General features: G+C 34.5%; 1 protein-coding gene across 1 annotated transcript; it reads left to right on the forward strand.

Moving 5' to 3' along the window:
* The first annotated feature begins 4,366 nt into the window (after window positions 1-4,366).
* Window positions 4,367-13,068, forward strand: ECA3 (endoplasmic reticulum-type calcium-transporting ATPase 3). Its single transcript, XM_078973062.1, has 33 exons — window positions 4,367-4,656; window positions 5,012-5,062; window positions 5,182-5,215; window positions 5,636-5,653; window positions 5,739-5,875; window positions 6,094-6,168; window positions 6,312-6,357; window positions 6,498-6,557; window positions 6,681-6,761; window positions 6,837-6,922; window positions 7,008-7,109; window positions 7,188-7,343; window positions 7,426-7,484; window positions 7,567-7,711; window positions 8,488-8,595; window positions 8,690-8,842; window positions 8,931-9,035; window positions 9,109-9,305; window positions 9,393-9,504; window positions 9,592-9,690; window positions 9,781-9,926; window positions 10,054-10,111; window positions 10,191-10,283; window positions 10,402-10,452; window positions 10,534-10,665; window positions 10,755-10,856; window positions 10,946-11,000; window positions 11,081-11,166; window positions 11,881-12,029; window positions 12,360-12,465; window positions 12,546-12,599; window positions 12,697-12,745; window positions 12,861-13,068. Exons 1-33 carry the CDS (start codon window positions 4,624-4,626, stop codon window positions 12,926-12,928), a joined length of 3,006 nt encoding a protein of 1,001 aa, XP_078829188.1. The 5' UTR covers window positions 4,367-4,623; the 3' UTR covers window positions 12,929-13,068.
* The last annotated feature ends 9,422 nt before the right edge of the window (window positions 13,069-22,490 follow it).

The following is a 22,490-nucleotide window of genomic DNA, read 5'->3' on the forward strand; positions in this document are numbered from 1 at the left end:
AGGACCACGGACTTGGTCGCAGATTCGCGAATGGACTCGACGAGTCCATTAGGGACTCGGCGAGTCGACGCTGTTCAGCAGAAACCCTAGCCGTTTGATTCTGGATCGTATATAACGTCTTTAGGGCCATCATTGCTCGTCTTTTGGCCGATTGAGGAGAACCTAAACGTCTGTGGGCATCTGGAGCAGGAGTGATGGCTAGTGGAAACTTGAAGGCTTTGTTAGGCAAGAAGAGGCAAGGTTGTGGTCAAAGGAGGAACAAGGGGATTGAGCTCTGAAGGTTGGGGACACAGAGAACACGTTTCCAGGTAATACTCGGACCATTTCTGTTGTTTTGGTGTTGTACACGAATCTAGGGTTTATGAGACCCATTTGGGGATTAGATAGATTATTGTGTGTTACCCAGTCGTTTATACACCAGTAATAGGATACTTAGACGTCCAGAAAGTCCCATGGGTGCATGTCTCGGGACCATGCGTATTTCAGGGAGCAGATGATCGACTACATGGCATGGACTCGCCGAGTCCAATGATCAGACTCGGCGAGTAGCTTGAAGATTTACAGGGACTCGCCGAGTTGTTCTTCAGACTCGGCGAGTAGTTGAGGATTCATTGGAACTCGTCGAGTCGTCTTCGGACTCGGCGAGTGGAGTCGGGGTGGCCCCGCGATTCTTCCACGAGGACCTCGTCGAGTCAAGAGGGATACTCGACGAGTAGAAAGGGAAACAACAGGGAAAGTTGGGGAGGACGTCTAGACTCGTCGAGTCGCCTTTGTACTCGACGAGTCCGGTCAAGTTGACCATTGACCAGAGTTGACCTGCATGTAATTTCGTAGGGTCAGTTGTCTTGTTTGATAAGATTATTAATAAGGGTATATGGTATTATAGGGAGACTGCAGATTGGCGGACCGAGTGCGAGTGGTTTCAAGAGTTTATAGTTTACATACTACGAGGTGAGCCTTCTCACTAAACTGTACCCGGAAGGGTTTGACTGTGTGACCGGAAGGTCGAATATGTTACGTGTTATATATATACTATAATTGAAAGGAATAGTTGCTATGCATGCTATGTATGTTTCTATGGGCCGGAAGGCAATGTACTATGTGACAGGTAGGTCAGGTATGATATATGATATATGTGATATATGTGTTAGATTAAATGTATTATGTGTTATATATGTTTTTGGGCCGGAAGGCAATTATCTTATGGGCCGGAAGGCAAGTATTTTATGGGCCGGAAGGCAATTATCTTATGGGCCGGAAGGCAATTATATTATGGGCCGGAATGCGATTATCATATGGGCCGGAAGGCATTGTACTGTGGGCCGGAAGGTCCGGGCCTGGAAAGGCGTATATGTGTAAGTGGTATACTGGGGAACTCACTAAGCATTTATGCTTACAAGTTGTTATGTATGTGTTTCAGGTACTAGCGAGGACTGTGGGAAGGCACCGGCATGATGCATACACACTGCCGATATTTGAGATCTTGGGGAATTTACATATGTATTTGTTTTGAAACATGAAATAAATATTATTGGATGAACGAACTCACTTTATTTAAAATAAAGAATTTATTTGAAAATTTGCGTTGTTACAAATAGCATTCCGTAAAGATACAATTTTCTAATTTTAACATTCTTTGAAACCAAATTACCATAAAACTTCATGTACAAAACCCTTAACAAAGTTTTTTTTTTCCAATAAACCTATAGCCAATGTTGTAGAACTCGTTACTCGGTACCTGCTCGGCCGACTACCGAGTAACGAGTACTCAGGAGTACTCGGGTAGTACTTGGATTCGGTAATTCATGTAGAAATATTTTAGGGACATTATATATGTCAAAATCATAAGTTGATAGAAATATATAACAAAATTAAATACATGTGAATACACAAAAACTGAAAAACACATAATGGTCTCACTTCGTGAATAATTACTGAAAATTTAAGATATATATGTAGTAATAATCACATGTGAGCGTGTTAAATAATAAATCCTTAATTATATTATACATATTAATCACCGAGTTGATCGAGTTTTACAACATGGCTCAGTTCAGTACGGGGCCGATCGGGAAGTACTCGAGATTTTGCAATTCGCCTCGGTAAGGGGCCGAGTAGCGAGTACTCAGAGGAGTAATCGACCAATTCGGCGAGTTTTACAACATTGCCTGTAGCTCTTTCCAGAATCATTCAATAGGAAGAGAAAGGGTTGAAGAACATGTCACGTAAATGATCAATAAAATATTTGAGAGATGATAAAAGCGATGACAAAGAAGCACATACCTTCTATTGCGTGAGATGTGGCCGATGACTGTTAGGGTTTGAGAGAAGGAGAGACATTGCCAAAAATATATGGATTAGTTCCTCAATTTATGGGATTAACAAAAACTAGGGATAACAAAAAACCCCATACCCGATGGGGAACCCGAAACTCGCACCCGTTTTGACCGATGAATCCTTAAGTTGACCGTGGATGGGGGCGAGGATGGGGAATCCCCGAATAAAAAAGTGGGAATGAGGATACCCCTAATCCCCGCCCCTGGACCCGCCCCCGATATATATTAATATATAAATATAATACAAAACATATATTTATATTACAATTTACAATACATAAAATTTGATCCAAATAACCTAACTTATTATTAATTATTTGGTTGAACATATATATAGCTCATGTATATTTTATGTATTTTGTTTATCTATTTTAACTAAAATATCACTTTGATAATTTTTTTTCTACTTGAATTTTCATGTATGTATTTAAATTTGATAGAAAATTTGTTTTTATATATTTTTTTTAATGAAATCTATGGATATTTTTATATTTTGGAAAATCTTTAAATTTATGATGGTAAAATTGAAATTTAAAGTTTTTCTTTATGTAAAAAATTTCACGTTAAAAGAGAAAAATAAATCCCCGATTCCCCGTTGGGGATCCCCAATCCTTGTTGGGGGTGACAATGAAGGTTTATTTATATTCCTCAATGGGGATGAGGATGAGGATTAAAATGAGGATTCGGGGATGAGGTTGGGGATCGGGGTCCCCTGTAATACCCGCCCACATTGCCATCTTTAACAAAAACAAAAAGTATAAAGAGCGTGCAATACAACGTGTTAGTTTTAAAGATATAAAAACAATTTTGAAAATTCACTTATATGTAATTGGCGGGATAATTTTATTGGGGGTGCTAATAGACTACCATGTGTAAAAATGGTTTTATTTATTAGATTAAGAGATTTATTTAAAATAATTAATTAAATTTAATATTTTATAATAAAATTTAATTAATTTTATAATAGTAATTATGGTTATAACTAGTATATATTAATTAAATCTAAAAATTTTTGGAATTGGAAAACGCTAAAAGCATACGACGACACTTGAGAATTGAGATCAATGTTTTAAAAACCGGTTAGAACCGTCCGGTCGAACTGGTTGGACGGGAAATCGCAGAAAGGAACGGTTCAACTATCACCAGTTTTATGTCGATTTCTGAATCAGATTAAACCGGTTGGTTTTTAGAAAAACCCAATTGAACCGGTTAAACCAAATAAAAACACCATTTTCATAATAAATTTAGGTGATTTTTTTTTAAATCTATATAGTTTTTTTTAAATAAAAATATATGATAAATTTTAGAAAGTTTTTAATGTATTTGGAGTGATCTATAATTTATTTGTATATATATTTTTAATGTTTGAACTTATAAACATCAAATTCATGACTTATATTAGGGATGTCAAAAAGTCTCGTGAGACCCCGTTCCCGTGGGGATCCCATCCCATTTGAGGGATTTTTTAAAAAAAAATCAGGGGCGAGGGCAAGGTTAACCCCCATTTTAATTTCGGGGGAGGGGCCGGGGGTAGGCAATCCCGTCCCGAAATCCCCATGGGGACCCCGTTAATAAATTACACATATATTTACATATATTAATTATATAAATATAATAAACAATAACATGATTTTGAGCTTCCAAAATTCATCAAAAAACATGTTTTTAAGTTGTTAGTATAATTTTTTAAAATGTCATAACTTTTTTATTTTTAACATACAAAATTCTGCTATAAATAATCATTTGTTACCTAAAAAATAGCTTATTTTAACCTAAATAACAACTTCTTTTAGACAAAAAAAGTAACCCAAAATCAATCGGGGGCGGGGGCGGGGGTAAGAAAGGGGATTCGGGGGCGGGGGCGGGGTAGGAACATTGAACATTCCGGAGGCGGGGATGGGAGCGGGAGAACAGGGAAATTTCGGGGGCGGGAGCGGAAGATGCACTCCCCACCCGTTTGCTCCGTTGACAACCCTAATTTATATAGAAGTAAAAAAATATGAAAATTATAAAAACCTGTTAACCTTACCAAATCGGTTCGACTAAACAACTAAAAAAATCCGTTTTGAAAACATTGATTGTGATGATAATTAACGTAAATCCCACGTCGGCGTTCTGTTCGTCGGAACTACAAAAACCCTAGCGGTGATCTGGATCACTACTTCCCTTACTCGAAACGTCAATCTCTTCAAGTTGCTGCAAGATCTTAACAAACAATAAACACAAATAATCTTCCTCCTGAAAATCCACCACACTCGATTCGATCACCAGGCCAGTCCTCTCTCCAATGGAGGACGCATTCGCCAGATCTGTTCCTGAGGTATTACTCAGTTTTTTAGGGCACAATTTGTGAACTTTATGATTCCATTCTCCCAAATCCTAGCATTGTCTTCCAGCCAAGTTGAGGTTTTTCCCTTTTAACTCATATGGAAATGTATGTGACTACTTTTTTTTTTCTTGTGACGGAGTGGGTGGATGATCCAATACTGTTCATTGTTGGCAGCAATAATCGAGCAATCTTGCTAACTTAGTGCTGAATCTAGAAATAGTAATCGAAAGTTACAGAATGCCATTCTAACACGACGAGCTAAATGTGCTCTAATTTCCATCTCAAAGCCCAATGTGTAGTCTTGTTTCTCTACCTGTTTATGCAATGTATCTGTTTCTGTATGCAGGTCCTGGATTTTTTTGGAGTAAATCCCACAAAAGGTCTTACTGATATCCAGGTATGCAGTGGTAGTCACTAGTCACTGGTCATTTTTCCTAAACTTCTGTTCCAGTTGTAGTTTGATTTGGCTTTTCACTAAAGATTCTTATTTATTTATTTATTTATTATTACTTGTAGGTGACAAGTCATGCTCGGATTTATGGCAGTAATGGTATGCACTCTACTTTTATTATTTTAGGCTAGTAAAGTCTGATCAAATGGATTGGTGAGTGACTTAGGAAGAATTATATATCATATTGTTTGTAAGATTTTCATAAAAGGGATCAAGATTCCATGGTTAAAATGAGAGGAAATCGACATGGATGCTATGGATACAAATTAAAGAATAAAGAATACATAGCTTAGAATTAGATTTCTTGTTATTTGATTAATCTTCCTCTATTTTGATTGTATACCATCTGAAGAAGGTGTTACATGGTGAAAGCAAGCTTTCATATTTCATAATTTACTATGTACTTATGCTATCAGTAACTTGATACATTGCTTTCTTTTGGCTTAATAAGTATTCTATCAGCTATAATTATAGGCTATATTCTCTTTTTCTAATAACTTGTTTTTTTTTTCTTTGCAGTGTTGCCTCAAGAAGAAAGTAAGTATAGCTCACCTTCATTTTTGATTTAGTCAAATCACTTGAATTTCACTACATTTAATTGCATCTCACTGTATGTATACAGGCACTCCTTTCTGGAAATTGGTATTGAAGCAATTTGATGACTTGCTTGTTAAGATATTGATTGCTGCAGCTGTTGTTTCTTTTCTTTTGGCACTGGTCAATGGAGAAACAGGCTTAACTGCTTTTCTGGAGCCTTCTGTAAGATTCAGTTTTTTCCATTTATTTGAAATGCTTTCATTCAATTCCAACTTTGATTACTTCATAAACACTACCTTATAGTGTATTATACTATTATATAGCTATAGCCTATGAGAATACTATGTGATTATAGTGGATTTGACTTCAAAGATTATGTTGTATGTAGAAAGTAGAAACTACAACTGACATGATTTACATTTTATTATGATGGATTGCAGGTTATACTCATGATATTGGCTGCAAATGCTGCTGTAGGAGTAATTACAGAAACAAATGCTGAAAAGGCTTTGGAGGTAATCTTATCAGCTAACTCTAGTTTTATTCAATGTTCCTTGTGTCTTTCTTTTATTGTCTTGAACTCTTGATCTTATTAAACCTTTAATATACACAAACATTTTTTATCATTTTATAAATTTGTTCCTACTTGATGTTGCAGGAGTTGCGGGCCTATCAAGCAGATGTTGCAACAGTCATGCGTAATGGTAAACATTTGATGGTATCAATTAACATTTAAAATTAATTAATTACTTTGTATTTTGGATTCAAACTCATTCATTATCCAAGATAAGAATTAAAATATCATGTGCTATATTATATTTTCTCATCTGTGAAAGCTTTGCAGGATGCTTCTCCATCCTACCTGCAACAGAACTAGTCCCTGGGGATATTGTTGAAGTTAGTGGTAGGTTTTATAATCTTTACATAATATCTTCCCTATCTATATAATATATAATATATAACACCATCAATGGACAATAATTTCTTTTTTCTTTTTCTTTTTTTGGTGGGATTCTCCAATGAATAGTGGGTTGCAAAATTCCAGCTGACCTGAGAATGATTGAGCTTTTAAGTGACCATTTACGTGTTGATCAAGCCATTCTTACAGGTATTGTCTTTTACATTTTGTAACATAATAATAATAATAATAATGATGATGATAATTTTGTGTTTTTGACAACAGGTGAGAGTTCATCAGTGGAAAAGGAGCTGGAGTCCATGGTAACAAGCAATGCAGTGTATCAAGACAAAACCAATATCCTATTCTCTGTATGAGTTTGAAACATTAAAAATTATTTTTAATTATTTAATATAAAATAGAATTAATGAATTGAAGATATGGGATGATGGACAGGGAACAGTGGTGGTTGCTGGTAGAGCAAGAGCTGTTGTTGTTGGTGTTGGTTCTAATACTGCAATGGGCAGCATACGTGATTCCATGTTGAAAACTGAAGATGTAAGTTTCATCATGTATACATATTTCATAATATTTTAAAAGTTGAAACCCTAATTGATTGATTGTTGATGGATGTAGGAAGCAACACCACTGAAAAGGAAGCTTGATGAATTTGGAACTTTCTTAGCAAAGGTTATAGCAGGTATATGTATACTGGTGTGGATTGTGAATATTGGGCATTTTCGTGACCCTATCCATGGAGGCTTCTTTCAAGGTGCTGTTCACTACTTCAAGGTAAATTAAATATTATTTTATAAAAATAAAAGTTTCATGCTCAGTGAATGTGTTACTAATTTAATTTATCTTACTTCACTAGATTGCAGTTGCCTTGGCTGTTGCTGCAATTCCTGAAGGCCTTCCAGCTGTTGTTACAACGTGAGTGATTTGTGATTTTTTAAATTGTAATTTTTATTATTAATATTATTACCTCATTATTATTATAAAATAATAATGACAGGTGTTTGGCTCTTGGAACTAAAAGAATGGCTCGTTTGAATGCTATTGTGAGATCATTGCCTTCTGTTGAGACATTGGGTTGTACTACAGTCATTTGCAGTGATAAAACTGGTACTCTCACCACCAATATGATGTCAGTTTCAAAGGTGATCCTTTTTTGCCACATGTCATCTTCTCATGCAATCACACACTTTTCATTTTCTCTCTCTCTTTTTTTAAATTATTTAATATCCACTTGTCTTTTTGGCATGTTTTAACTTCTTAAATTTATGGCACTATACACAACAAGTTTCCTTTTTTTTTTTTCTTCATATAAATGTAATGAAATTAATTGGTCACCATTAATGTCTATTTATTGTTATAGGTACTAATCCTGTAATTTTTAAGAACAAATACTTGGTGTAACAGGTGTCTTTCATGTTTTTCTAAACACAAACTGATTACAAATATCTTTTTAACACAAAAGCCACCGATGTGATGTATATCTTATGTTATGTTACTTTCTGATTTTAAATAAACCAATGATATTGTCATTTATGATTGTCTTTGTTTTTTTCAGTCTATTAAATTTTATTATATTTCATCATCCAATATGATTATCTTATCATTAATCTTGAGTCAAAGAACACTGCGAATGTTTTAACATCATCTTACATATTAATTAAAAACAACAATGATAGACTAACGAAGAAAACAGTCAGTATTGTTTAAAAAAAACCATTTGCAAATTTATGATTGATAATTACGTTTTTTATATTCTCCATTTTTTTTTGTTATCATAGATTAAATTACTTACTTATTCATCATTTCGATTGTATTTATTTCAAAACTTAACTTTTAAAAAATGCTGAAAGTTTACACTAGTTTCTAATCAATAATAATCATACTTGTATTGTTTATTATTCTTTTTTTTAATTCCTAGATTTGCGTGCTTCATTCTGTAAATCATGGAGTTGCAGCTTCAGAGTACAGTGTTAGTGGTACAACCTATGCACCAGAAGGTTCTATTTATGATCACTCAGGGATGCAGGTTTATTTTTGCTAAAAAAATCTCCTTCAGTTTTAAGTTTTAACTTAAACTTTCCTATAATATAAATATAAATAACAATTTTTTTTTTTTGCAGCTTGATTTTCCTGCTCAATTTCCTTGTCTTCTTCACATTGCCATGTGTTCAGCTCTCTGCAATGAGTCTGTTATACAATACAATCCAGACAAACGAAACTATGAAAAAATTGGGGAGTCAACTGAAGTGGCTCTTCGTATATTAGCAGAAAAGGTTGATTTGATTTTATTCTTTTAAACTTGTTTTATAAAATTTCAACTTTAGTCAAACTTGTTATTTGACTTTTTTGAAATCTTATCAGGTTGGTCTTCCAGGTTTTGACTCTATGCCTTCTGCCCTGAATATGTTGACAAAGCATGAAAGAGCATCTTACTGTAATCATTATTGGGAAAATCAGTTCAAAAAGGTTTGGTTTTCATAACCATAATCATAATCATAATCATGTTTTTTCTTTTATTGATTTTTTTTTTTGGATGCAGATATCTCTTTTGGAATTTTCTCGTGATCGAAAGATGATGAGTGTTCTTTGTAGCAGAAAACAGATTGAGATTATGTTTTCCAAAGGTGCCCCTGAGAGTGTACTCTCTAAATGCACAAGTATCCTTTGTAACAATGATGGTTCTACTGTTCCTCTAACTCCAAATATCAGAGCTGAGCTGGAATCTAGATTTTCCAGGTCATTTCATTTTCTATTTCCAACAATATTAAATTTTACATGTTGATTTTTTACTTTTTTTTTTTTTTTTTTGTGTGTGTGTTTCAGTTTTGCAGGAAAAGATACATTAAGATGCCTTGCACTTGCGTTAAAAAGGATGCCTACAGGTCACCAAAATATTACCTTACATGATGAGAAAGATCTTACATTTATTGGGTTGGTATGCTTTCTATCCCATTCACATATCCAAATTCTCAATCTCAAATTATTTTATTTTTTCATTTTTCCTTTTTTTGTTTACTTTAAGGTTGGAATGCTGGATCCACCAAGAGAGGAAGTCAGAAATGCTATTCTCTCATGCATGACAGCTGGCATACGTGTTATGGTTGTTACAGGGGATAACAAGGTAACTAACTAACTAACTAACTAACTAACTTTTTCTGCATTCAAAATCAATTTTTGTTGTTATTATTCTAATTGGAGATAAAAATTCCAGACTACTGCAGAATCATTATGCAGAAAGATAGGTGCTTTTGATCACTTGGATGATTTTGTGGGAAGATCTTTCACTGCTTCTGAGTTTGAAGAGCTTCCAGCTTCTCAAAAGACATCTGCACTCCAACATATGATACTTTTCACCAGGTATCTTCAATTCTTCATACGTATTTTTTATATTTAATTATTTATATCTGCAAAAGGGTTATACTCTTTTATTAATGTATGATTTCTTTCATAAGGAAAATGAATTTGATTTGCTGTAATCCTTCAGGGTTGAACCATCTCATAAAAAGATGCTGGTGGAAGCACTACAACACCAAAATGAAGTCGTAAGTCTATTGAAAGTAGAATTTATAAAATAAAAAAAAAATCATTTTGAGAATTGGTAAATGAGTTTATTGTTTGAAGGTTGCCATGACTGGAGATGGGGTGAATGATGCACCTGCATTAAAGAAGGCAGATATAGGAATTGCCATGGGCTCAGGCACAGCAGTTGCAAAGGTCAACTCTTTCTTAATTATGACTTTTTGACTGGTCAACTCTTTCTTAATTATGTTGTTGACTTTTTTTATGGTTATAATATACTAATAAATTAATAATGATCATTTGTTATTATCAGAGTGCTTCAGACATGGTTTTGGCTGATGACAATTTTGCTACAATAGTTGCAGTAAGTTTCTTGTGAATTGAGGTAATAAAGATTTGCAAAAGCAAAAGAGTTGTTTTTAATTAATTTATTTGTTATTGATAGGCTGTTGCAGAGGGAAGAGCTATATACAATAACACAAAGCAGTTCATTAGATATATGATTTCTTCAAACATTGGAGAGGTAGTTTGTATCTTTGTTGCAGCTGTACTTGGGATACCTGATACTCTTGTCCCTGTAAGCTTCTTCCAATCCAATCCAATCATTGTGAAATTACATTTTTACCCCTCCATTTTCATTTTCTTAAATCTTACCACTTGTTCCAGGTGCAACTACTTTGGGTTAATTTGGTTACTGATGGATTACCAGCTACAGCTATTGGCTTCAATAAGCAAGATTCAGATGTTATGAAGGCTAAACCTCGAAAGGTATTATTTTCTCTTTCTCTTTCTCTTTCTCATTATTAACTTATTATTTTTTATTATATATTACATAACATTAACATTATGAATCACAGGTTAATGAAGCTGTTGTCACTGGGTGGCTATTCTTCCGTTATTTAGTGATTGGAGGTATTCATTTTTAATTTTTGTTATGTTGAATTAATAAAAGAAAAGTATTTTTATTTTTATAATTTTCAATTTCTATGCAGCTTATGTTGGACTTGCAACTGTGGCGGGTTTCATATGGTGGTTTATTTACTCGGATACCGGTCCAAAGATACCTTATACTGAACTGGTAATACCTTTTTTACTTACATTAACTATTCATTCTTCTTATAATTATAATAAGTCTCAAATCATTGATTTCTTCACAACTTTCATACAAATCTTAAACAATAATAATACACAATAACAAAAAAAAAAAAAAAAAATTCAAACTAATATGCTCTACTTGGGTAGATTTTTCAAAGTGTCACTATGATGCCTTAGTAAGTAGAATTATGTAATATAAAGAAATGAAAGGAGGATGCTGTATTACTTAATACACAAATAAATGTAAAAAGGTGATCTTATTATTGTTGTTTTATATATTTATCATTTTTTAATTCTGTTATTATTAGAGTAAATTACTGAAATCGTCCCTGTGGTTTGGTCAAAATTGCGTGTTTGGTCCCTAACTTTTTGTTTTTGCACATCCTTGTGGTTCGGTTTTGTTGCGTTTTTTGTCCTTCACAGAGATGAAAAAGCTAAATTGTCCTTTATATTTCCTTTTTTGGTTTTTATTACTATTTTTTTTTATTGTTTAAAAAAAATAAAAAAAATGATTTATACACAAATGGAACCAGTAACACCAGTGGCATGAGAGAGAAAGAGATGGAATGATGGGGGCTTCATGGAGTGGGTCAATCCATTTCATATTTATTATATAAAAAATAAAGTTAATAATTATAATAGTTTAAAAAAAGTGTAGGCTTTTTACATTTTGTTTGTTTCATGATTATTTATGCAGATGAATTTTGACAGCTGTTTGACACGTCAGACGACATATCCTTGCAGTATATTCAGTGATCGACACCCCTCAACTGTTGCAATGACAGTGCTTGTTGTTGTCGAAATGTTCAATGCTTTAAACAATCTCAGTGAAAATCAATCCCTAATGTCAGTATTGTTATTTTCTATTTCCTTACTTCTTTTTCCAAATCAAAACTTTATCTCTTTCTACTTTAGGAATACTTACTTTTATTTACATTGATTCATTGATTGATTGATTGATTTGACTCCATAATCCATAATCCATATCCTACCAATTTGTATTTGCTTTATGCTTTTTTACTTTTAGCCAGGAGCTGTCGTTTTTTGACTTAAGGACTGTGTGTTTCTTTTGACTTTATATCAACATAAACAAAGAAACAGTTTTTCATTAACAGAGGGATACAATCGTCATTTACTCATTCAGACGTGTTTATTCACTTAATAATATAATTTCAGGGTTATACCTCCTTGGAGTAATTTATGGCTTGTTGGTTCTATTGGGGTGACTATGTTACTTCACTGCCTCATTTTATATGTTCAACCACTTTCACTTCTCTTTTCTGTAAGTCTTGATTTTTTTCTACATCATTTCAGAGAATAAATAAATAAATAATAAGTTTTAAACTTCATTTTTCATTTCAGGTTGTACCTTTGACATGGGACGAGTGGACTACTGTTTTGTATTTATCGTTTCCTGTAAGTTTTTAAAAAAAAAAAAAAAAAAATTATTTCTTGTAGACCACTGTAATTTTTCTAACATTGTTTTTGTTTCTTATGATATGTATGTATATAGGTAATAATTATTGATGAGATTTTGAAGTTTTTCTCCCGGAATTCAATTGGTATGTTCTGCATTACTATTCAACTACTTTTAGGGTTTCTTTCATTTACATGGATAACATTTTTAATTTTCTTTTTAAATATTATTCAAGGATTTTTTTTGTGTGTTAAATGTAGGCATGAAGTTGAATTTGAGACTTAGGAGAGCTGATCTGCTTCCCAAAAGGGAAGTACGCGATAAGTGATATGTGGGATCTCCAATATACTCACAGATACACACAATACTAGAAGAGACCTTTTTGCTTAGGTGTTGATTTTGTTGTAAAAAAAGATCTCGACTTTATTATACATATTTATGAGCAGTTGGTGATAATTGTTGATTTCATTTCATATTTGCATGTCATCAATAGAAGAGTAAATTACTGAAATCTCCACAAACTAAAATTTATTTACGAAAAAACATGAATTACCGGTAAAAATGGCGATTTGATCATCTTTTCCCAGTTTACTGATTTCATTACTTATCTGTTTCATTAAAGTCTCATTATTTTACATTAATTTCCGAACATGTCACAAACAAATTTAGTGATGATTTGGTCATTTTCTCCATGTAACATACATTTTACTGGTTACGTTGCTGACCTGGATGCCTAGTCATTAAAGGAGTTGGTGAGATGGATATGTTGAGTTATATAATACTATATTTACCATAAAACTTGATATACTGATATATTATATATTTTTTTGGAATATAAAATGCATCCAACGAAGACTGCAATAATTACATAAACTAGCAACATCTGCTTCATTTTTTACGTTTATAAGAAATTTCAAATTGTCTATCTAATTTCATGTAACCCAATATATCCATCTCATCAGGCATCAACTCATTTTCTGCTATTTTTTCCTAGAAACACACATTTTATTGGTTTCATTGTTGACATAGATACATAATCATAAACGAGCCGATAAGATGGATATTAAATTTTACAGTAACTGTAGCATTATATAGCCTATCGTATCCATCTTATCAACTAATTTAATGACTAGCTGTCTAAGTCAGCAACGAAATTGATAAAATAAATGTTACATAGAGAAAAGGGCCAAATCATCACTAAATTTTAGTTTGAGATTTATGCACAAACTAGGATAAAATAATGAGAATTTAACGAAATTGGTAAGTAATGAAACCGGTAAACCGGAAAATGGGGTAAAATCGTCATTTTTTTTACCAGTAATTCATGCTTTTTCGTAGACAAATTTTAATTTAAGAACATTTCGTAAATTAGGGTAAAATTTTAGGACTTTTTTAGAGATTTCACTTTCTTGTTAAAAGAAAAAAAGGACTTTTTTTTTTTTTTTGTTAATTTGAGCCAAAATGAAATAATCGAGACTTTTATGTTCAATTTTTTTGGGGACTAAAGTGAAATTTTTTCGAAAATATTGGGACTTTTCTAACAATTTCCCATAATAATAAAAGGAAAGACAAATTAATTATTGCATCATATGGTATGATTAATAAGTTGTGTACAAATGTTTTGGATACTTTGGCTAACCATGACTTAACTAGATACTTGACTTACTTAGTTAGGCAAACTAGCCTAACATTCTATCTCTTCCTAAGCCCCCAAAATCGTAACCTTTGAGAGGGTATTGAGGTTGCTTATCAACCTCCATGCTTTGTTTCCCATGCCTTTCATCTAGTGTATGACTTTAGATTAAAATAAGGTATAACCTTTTTTCATGCATAGGATATATAAGAAAGTCTTATGGACAAAAGTTGCAAGCTTTTGGTCTTGCATTTCTCTCATAGAAGCTGTAGCTTCCTCTCACCATTTCACTTTCTTCCTTTTGAAGTTGGTTGTTTGTTTTGGTGCTTCCCTTTGTGTCTTCCTTTAGTGATTATGTAACATCTAAGTTTTGGTAAGTTCCTTTTAAGTCCTTAATGTAAAGTCTCTTTCATTTTAGTCCCTTGGTTAGTACGTGGGGTGTACTAGCCACAGTTTGGTTGCAGATCTTAACCACGTACGCTGGGCGTACTTGGTGTATTCATGACGTACTAATGTTTGAAGCAAATCCTAGTTTTTAGGGTCTGCACCCTATTTAAGGACCTTAAGTCCCCCAAGTCCCTTACCTTTTCAGCCTCCATTGCCCTTGAAGTGCAAATCTCGAACCCTAAGCCACCTTAGTGCATTTGTGAGCTTCTTGAGTGATTTTTGGTGTTCTTTAGAGCCTTTGAAGAAGAAGGAAGTGTGAGAAGAATGAAGGACCTAGGAAGAGCTTGTAGATCTAGAAGTTTGGCACCATTTTTGACCTATTGAAGGTATAAAGCTCAAAACTTGACCATTTCATGCTTAGATCTAGTTTTAGGGTGGAAAATGTCATCTTTTGGTCCCATAGTTTGGATTGTTGGAGTTAAGGAACTTCATACCATATGAGCTGTCCTTTTGAGCTCTTGAAGGTGTTTTGAGACATAAAAACTAGATCTTGATGGTTAAGCCTTAACCATGCAAGTGTTAGGGGCAAACTATGGGTGTTTATGGACTTGATTCATGTTTTGAGCCCCATACTTGCATGCAAAAGCATAAGGTTTGCAACTTTATGGCTTAGGACGTTTCTAGGGGCCTGGATCTAAGTTTTTGACGTAAGGTCTTAAGGGATTAAGATATGGAGCTAAGTATGGGTTGGCAGACCAGTATGCCGTGCGTACTCAAGTGTACGTTGCACGTACTGGGTCAACACCTTGATATTGGTCAACACTAGCGTACACCAGGTGTACAAGCCAAGTACGCTGCGCATACACGATCTGTGGGCTTGGAAGACTTTGGGCTCGTTTGGTGTTGGGCTTTCGACTTGAGAAAGTTGGCCCTCAGGCCCACCTGAGTGTAGCAAGTCCTTTTTGGGCCTAAGGCTATGTTTGGGGTCCTTGAGCCATAGTGGCCTTAAAGGCCCTATGGTGGGCTTGGATGCCTTTTTGGGTTTTGTGGTTTTGGGCCTTGGAGAGAAGGAGGCCCAATACGACAAAGGTAAAGGAGTCTTTTTGCCTTAAGTTAAGGACTAGGATTTTGGACCTTCGGGATAAATTGTGACCTAACTTCTAATTAGGGTTTTGTGCTGTGCGATAGGGAGAGGAGTTCGCTAGTCATCCAATGAGTGCGATTTGATACCCACAGTCTGAGGTGAGTCTTCCTTCGTTGTAGCCGTGGGTCGAAGGCACCAAGGCCGGCCTACTAGTTATGTTATAACATGATGATTGTCTCTGTGATAATTTTTAGTCATGTATGTATTTGCTTGATGGCTCAGTGATTACTGTTATGATATTATGTGGTAGTAATAGGGACAAAATATACCTGGTATCCGGTTGAAATAGATTGAAGGGGTAGGCCAACACCTAGATATGCTTGGCAGTATCCGATTGAGATAGTGTGACATCCCCAAAATCACGGCCAGAAAAGACCGGTTTTGTTTATACTTTATTTCAAAATCAGAGTTATCTTTTAATAAATGGTTTGCGGAATTTGTCCCAAAACAATAATATGATAAAGATTTATCAAAAGCATTTCCATAGAAATGTATTCATTAAAAGACTCGGGATGTCATGTTCGTACAGATCAAAAGTATAAACAGTACAATATAAGCCTTACTACATTATTTCATATCTACAGGCCTATATCCGTAATCCCTCGTCCAAAACATCACACCTATGCTCATGCGCCACTACCTGTAATACATAAAACTGAGTGGGTCAGGCTTGGGAGCCTGGTGAGCACATAGGGTTTTCAACCCACAATAAATAAGTTTATTAATTTCATCAATCAACAATAACCCGATTACCCGTTCCCGTTATCCTCACTTTACGTCCCTAAACACCTATCATAAGGGACCTAGCCTAAGGATTATCATCGGGACGGACACTACTGCTAAGGGGATTCCTCAGCAATAAATGTCCTAATAGGCAACCATGTGGGGGATGGAGTACACCGGTGAACACATCGTTCACAACACCTACAGGTTGCGAACCTGCTAGTGTTCCACTGGACTGTCTAGAAGAGTCCGTGGTCGTCATCTATACTCCGCTAGATGACTGGATCAACAACAACAACATCGAGGCCTCTCATCATTTTATCACACATCACCTATTACATCTACCCATGTTTTACCCCAACATTTTCGTAGATATAAAATACATATACAGTTTAAATCATTGAAAACATGTATAACAACGTTCATCTAGCATAGATAGCAAGTATTCAGATAATATGCACACATAGCACGTAATTTATATAAAATACTTCATATCTATGTGTAAGTTGAAGGTAACTATGCACTCACTGGAAAAGGTGGTGATTCCGAACTCAGACAGCGCTTCGCTTCTTAAAAAGAATTTTTCTTCGACGAAACCTAGTATTATTACCACTAGAGTTTAGTTTATTATTCGTCGAGACTAATTAATAGTCTAGCTATTATTATTATTATTATATAAGCGTCAAAAAAATACTTATATAACCCATAATAATAGCCCAAGTATTTATTATAAGTTCCTAATAACGTTACTATAATTAAATAAAAGTTATATTAAAAATAGCGTAGGCGTAGCTCACTTACAGCGGGTTTTATAGAAAACCGGGCTTTGCTTGGAGCAGCGTTCCTGAGCCGAAAAGCTCTTCTTCTCAGAGCCTTCGAGCACTCCGGGGCTTCCGCCTCGTGCTAGGGAGGTTCCCTAGGCTTTACGGGGGATTTCGGGGCTAGAGAGAGGTTCTAGAGAGAGAGAGAGAGAGTAAAGAGAAGAAAGAATGGGAAAAGTGTGAAGAAAATGAGGGTGGGAGAGGTGGTATTTATAGGGTGAAATGTGGCTGAACTTGGTGCCACATGTCACCATCTGATGGCAAGCCTTGGGGAGAAAGCAATGGCCAAGATTGTGCCACATCACCCATTTTCGCACAGCACACTTCCGACTTCTAAAATCCGTAACTTTCACATACGACCTCCGTTTTTGACGTTCTTTATATCCACGCGTAGGTAATAATAAGATCTACAACTTTCATTTTGACACCGTCAGCTAATTCTCGACCGATCTTAAATTTAACAGTACAAGGAGATTATACTGTTAAACGTCTGCGTAAAATTAATAACTTCTACATACGGACTCTGTTTTTGTCTGTCTTTTTACCGTTGATTTCCTATTAATGAGATCTTCAACTCTCATTTATGTTGCGTAAGCCAAAAACCGATCGAACTAAAATTCGAGTTTCAGGCCGTGCACTGCTAAGCCGAATCTTAGAAAAATCATAACTTCTTCATACGAAGTCAGATTTGGGCGTTCTTTTTATCGATGTTCTTAGTTTAACATATTCTACGACTTTTGTTTAGATTGCTAAGGCTAAAAAGTCTTCTATCGTAAATTCACTATTTACGTTTCCCGGTGTCGTGCCGGTTTTGTCGTAAAACTTCGGCGGGCCATAACTTCTTCGTTATAGCTCGGATTTCGGCATTCTTTATATGCACGGAAACCTTGAGACATATTCTACAACTTTATGTAGAGATATCGGGATTATCTCACACTTTAATTTTGACGCTCATTTTTATTCTTTATTAATTATACATTTATAATTAAATAATAAACACATAAACACACATAATTCACATAATACTCAAATATTTCATATTTATTACTTCAAAAAGAGTTACAATAGTTGACCTAGACTATTACATTGACAAAAATGCTTAGCCCTGAAAACCCGGGCGTTACAGATAGACCGAAGGGGTAGGCCAACTCCCATATATCCAGTTCAAAAGAGTCACATTGTACTCTAACAGTATGATACAATGTGACTCTTTTGAATATATTGGTATCAGTTTCTTATGAATTGAAGGAATTGAAAAACAAAAATTTTATCTGCATTTTTGGGATGTTACAGATTATTTTTTTAAGCACTTAAAGACTTAAAGAACAAAGCATAAAGGAAGAAAACTAGCATTTCTTGGTACCTTAATCTTGGTGGTGGATACTTGTAGAAGATCATCCTCTTTGATATTTCCATCTTCATCAACACCCCAAAACCAAGAGGGTTCAAAGACTCCAAAGGCCATCATTCTATAACACCATATGGTTGGTTTTAATATCATTCTAACGTATTTAAAAGGACCCTTTGTGGTTTTGTTTTGAAATAAACTCGAAAATTTATAGCAAATTTTAAAGCTTTTGTTTCCCGGTTTTTATGAAAAACTCTCTTATTTTTGTATCAAAACCCGTCAGTGGTATCAGAGCTATCTTTTATATGTTAGAATGATTTTTTTTTATCTTCGATAATCTTTGGTTTTTGGAAAACAAACATTGATATTTTTTTTTTGGCTAAAGAAATGTCCATATTTGTTTTCTTTGGCAACTTGTAGTTTAAAAGTGTTTATTTTTATATAACTATTTTTCCATGCATTTTGGTTATAGAAAAGTTGCATTAGAAAAAACAAAGAGTTGTTTATTAACATATTTGATGATGACATATTAGATAAATATCATTACATTTGTTCGTTTTATATGTAATAAATTAGTTTTAGACTAGTTGTATTTAAAAAAAATGTAACAAGATGAAGCATGAAGATCTTATGAAGACATGAACCCTTTGAAGACCTTGAAGTGACCTAATAAGTCCTTCAAGAAATTACTTAATATTTGTTGTGATGACTTATAATAATATTACTAGAAAATGGATTTGTTTATACACTTTAAATACATGCTTGTGATGTTTATTTTTGGTTGATATAAAATGTTGTATATATGTAAATGTGTTTGTTATGCTAAAAATATTTTGACAAAGAAAATAACATCAAGTTGAGGTTTAGAATTTTAAATAAAAGTATCCAACATAAGATGTCAAAAATTGAATTTTTTCAAAAGAGTTTTAATTTTTTAGTAATCTTAAATAGCCAAAATTTTAAAGATTTAAAAAGTCTAATAAACTTAATCTAAATTCCATAACTCTATAATAAAAGGAAGTTTTATTAAAAAGTTAAAAACCAGTTCCAATCGTTAATAACATTAAATTAAAATTGAATACTAATTCTAACCGGTATAATTGAATATGAAATAAATTTAAATTTATAATTTTTGGAGCACTATAAAATATACCATGAAATATTTTATGCATGAAATATTCATGATACAAAATGTTTTAATAAGCTAGAAAAATAAAATATTTATAGAAGCCATTTTCAAAACTCTATGCCATCCACTTAAAAACCACTTATCATTTTTTGTGCATTTTGGTTACCTTATCTATTTGGATTGTCAAAAAATAGCCAAATTATTTATATTTACTTAGGATAAATAAATGTTACCTAACCATTTGTAAAATATAATTCATAAGTTTTTTTAAGTGGATGATTTGATAAGTTCTTATGTGATAAAAGTCACATAAACATAAGAGTCTTGAGGTATAGATGAGATCAACATACCATTAAAAACAAAGAAATGTTTTTTTTGTGTCTCATTAATCTAATAATTACATAAGAGTTTTAATTGGTTATCGCAACCTACCGATCAACAAAATCACTTGTTTTGTGGGTCACCGCCTCAAGTTATTTTGGATGATGTGGATCTTAGTTTTTCAAATTTAATTTAAAGGTTAATTAATTTTAAAAGAAATTATATCAAAGATATTAAAATGAATCTTATTATTTTGTATATGACTACCCCAACTATAACAACCTCATCACTCACCATTCGATCCATCCTCGAAAAAAAACTAAGCGGACCCAACTTTCTTGATTGGTTGAAAGTGTTTAAGTTTCTAGTCTTACGAAACTAGAGAAAACCCCCTTTTTTAATTAATAGTAATATAGTTAACTTTTATAGATAAAATTAAACATTATTCCCGTCCCATGTGTTCGATACCCGATTATTTGTGCTATTCTATTTTCAATTAGGCATACTGCCTTAGTCATAATAGTTAGTTAAACTAGTTGGTAAAAACTAGTATATAAATTACGCATCAGGTATCATCAGATGAGGGTTAGAGAGGAGGACATGGAGAGGTGTGCATTTCAAACTCGTTATGATCATTATGAGTTCGTGGTGATGCCGTTTGGGTTCACCAATGCGCCTGCAACATTTATAGATTTGATGAATCGGGTATGCAGGACGATGCTCGATCGATCTTGTTTTTATCGATGATATCTTAGTGTATTCAAAGACCAGGGAACATCATGATGAGCACCTTGGAGAGATTTTAGGAGTTTTGAGGCGAGAATGGTTGTATGTCAAGTTATCGAAGTGTGAGTTTTGGTTACGAGAGGTCTAGTTCTTGGGGGATCTCGTTAACCAGAATGAGATTTTGGTGATCCGGCCAAGATTGAGGCCATGATGCAGTGGGAGGTTCCGAAGTCCGCCTCGGAGATCATGAGTTTCTAGGGATTAAGAGGGGTATGGAAGATCTTTTAGATGCACATATCCCTTCAGGAGGGAGATTGGGACGTGGACGTAAGGGTCTTTATGACACAATTAATAATTCGCTTCATTTTGAATTAGGCCTTGCTATAGCTTCTTTAGGGGTTATTACTTCTTTGGTAGCTCAACACATGTACTCTTTACCCGCTTATGTATATAAAAATATAATTGACAAAAATACCCCTACCTAATAAAAAGTAGAACACACATTTTCTTTAGACAAAGTTGCAAGAATGGTCCCTGTGGTATGTCAAAACTAGAAACTTTGGTCCAAAATGGGTTTGGCTTGCAAGGATGGTCCAATAGTTTTGTTTTGTTGCAAATTTAGTCCAATTTCCTATGAACATTTTTTATAATGATGGATTTGCCCCTTATTATTTTATTTTCCAATTTTCTTTTATTACAAGAATTAAAAAACAATTAAAAATAAAACAAAAATAAAATCTCTCTCTCTCTCTCTCTCACACACACACACACAACTCCCTCTCTTTTGATTCATCTTCTTTCTTCCTTCCATCCCTGTTTCACAAACAAAGAATGGAGCACCAGTGGTTTTGAAACCGGTGGTGTTGCTGTGGTGACCACTGTGAACATCCACCACCTCTTTTCCTGTGTCACAGCACCACCACGACCACCATAAACTCCACTTCAGTTGTATGCAAACATCACCACCAACTTACCGGTGTTCCACCATATCCAGTCTGAGCCACCACAATTGACGACGGGGGAAGGTAGTTGTTGACTGCCACCGTTAATCACTACCTTTCCCGAATTTCTCCATCCATACCCCCCCTTTAAATCCGCAACGATGACAAGAGAAGGAGACGGATGTGAGCTCGTCGACTGCCAACCTTGTTCCGCCCATCCCATTCGCTCAACGCCAACTCTCACCACCGTACATGACCTCTCCACCCTCGCTACCTCTCTCCAGTCATACCACACCGCTAAGGAGGAAACACAGATCCTCCCGTCGCTCTGTCACCCAAACAACTTGCTGCCACCGCTACTGTTGTGAGTTCCGGCCACCAAATGTTGCCACTCCCTCTGACCACCAGCTTCCTTTCTCTTCATTCTCACCGGGAGGAAAGAAAAACAGGAGGAAACAAGTGTAGTGATTTATTTTAGATCCAAAATCAATGGTGGGTTTTCGTTTCTCTTCGATTCAATGGTGGGTTGTCGTTTCAGGTAAGGTTTTGTGTGTGGATTTTGTTTCAGATCTACCCTTATTTCAGATCTACCCTTCACCTTCAACTTTTGGATTTGGGTTTTATTTCAGATCCAAAATCAAGAACGAAAAACACCCATTGTGGATTTAGATTTGGGATGTTGGATGGTCGTGGGTCACGACTGGGGGAGGCGGAGAA

This window comes from Lactuca saligna, chromosome 9 (assembly GCF_052625555.1).
Source record: "Lactuca saligna cultivar CGN05327 chromosome 9, ASM5262555v1, whole genome shotgun sequence".
Classification (NCBI taxonomy): Eukaryota; Viridiplantae; Streptophyta; class Magnoliopsida; order Asterales; family Asteraceae; genus Lactuca; species Lactuca saligna.

Excerpts from the sequence above, each read along its gene's own strand:
- ECA3 (XM_078973062.1), top strand. The coding sequence starts at position 4,624 with ATGGAGGACGCATTCGCCAGATCTGTTCCTGAG. Across the intron at positions 6,762-6,836 it reads TGATCAAGCCATTCTTACAG|GTGAGAGTTCATCAGTGGAA; the intron begins GTATTGTCTTTT and ends TTTTGACAACAG. Across the intron at positions 11,001-11,080 it reads CCGTTATTTAGTGATTGGAG|CTTATGTTGGACTTGCAACT; the intron begins GTATTCATTTTT and ends ATTTCTATGCAG.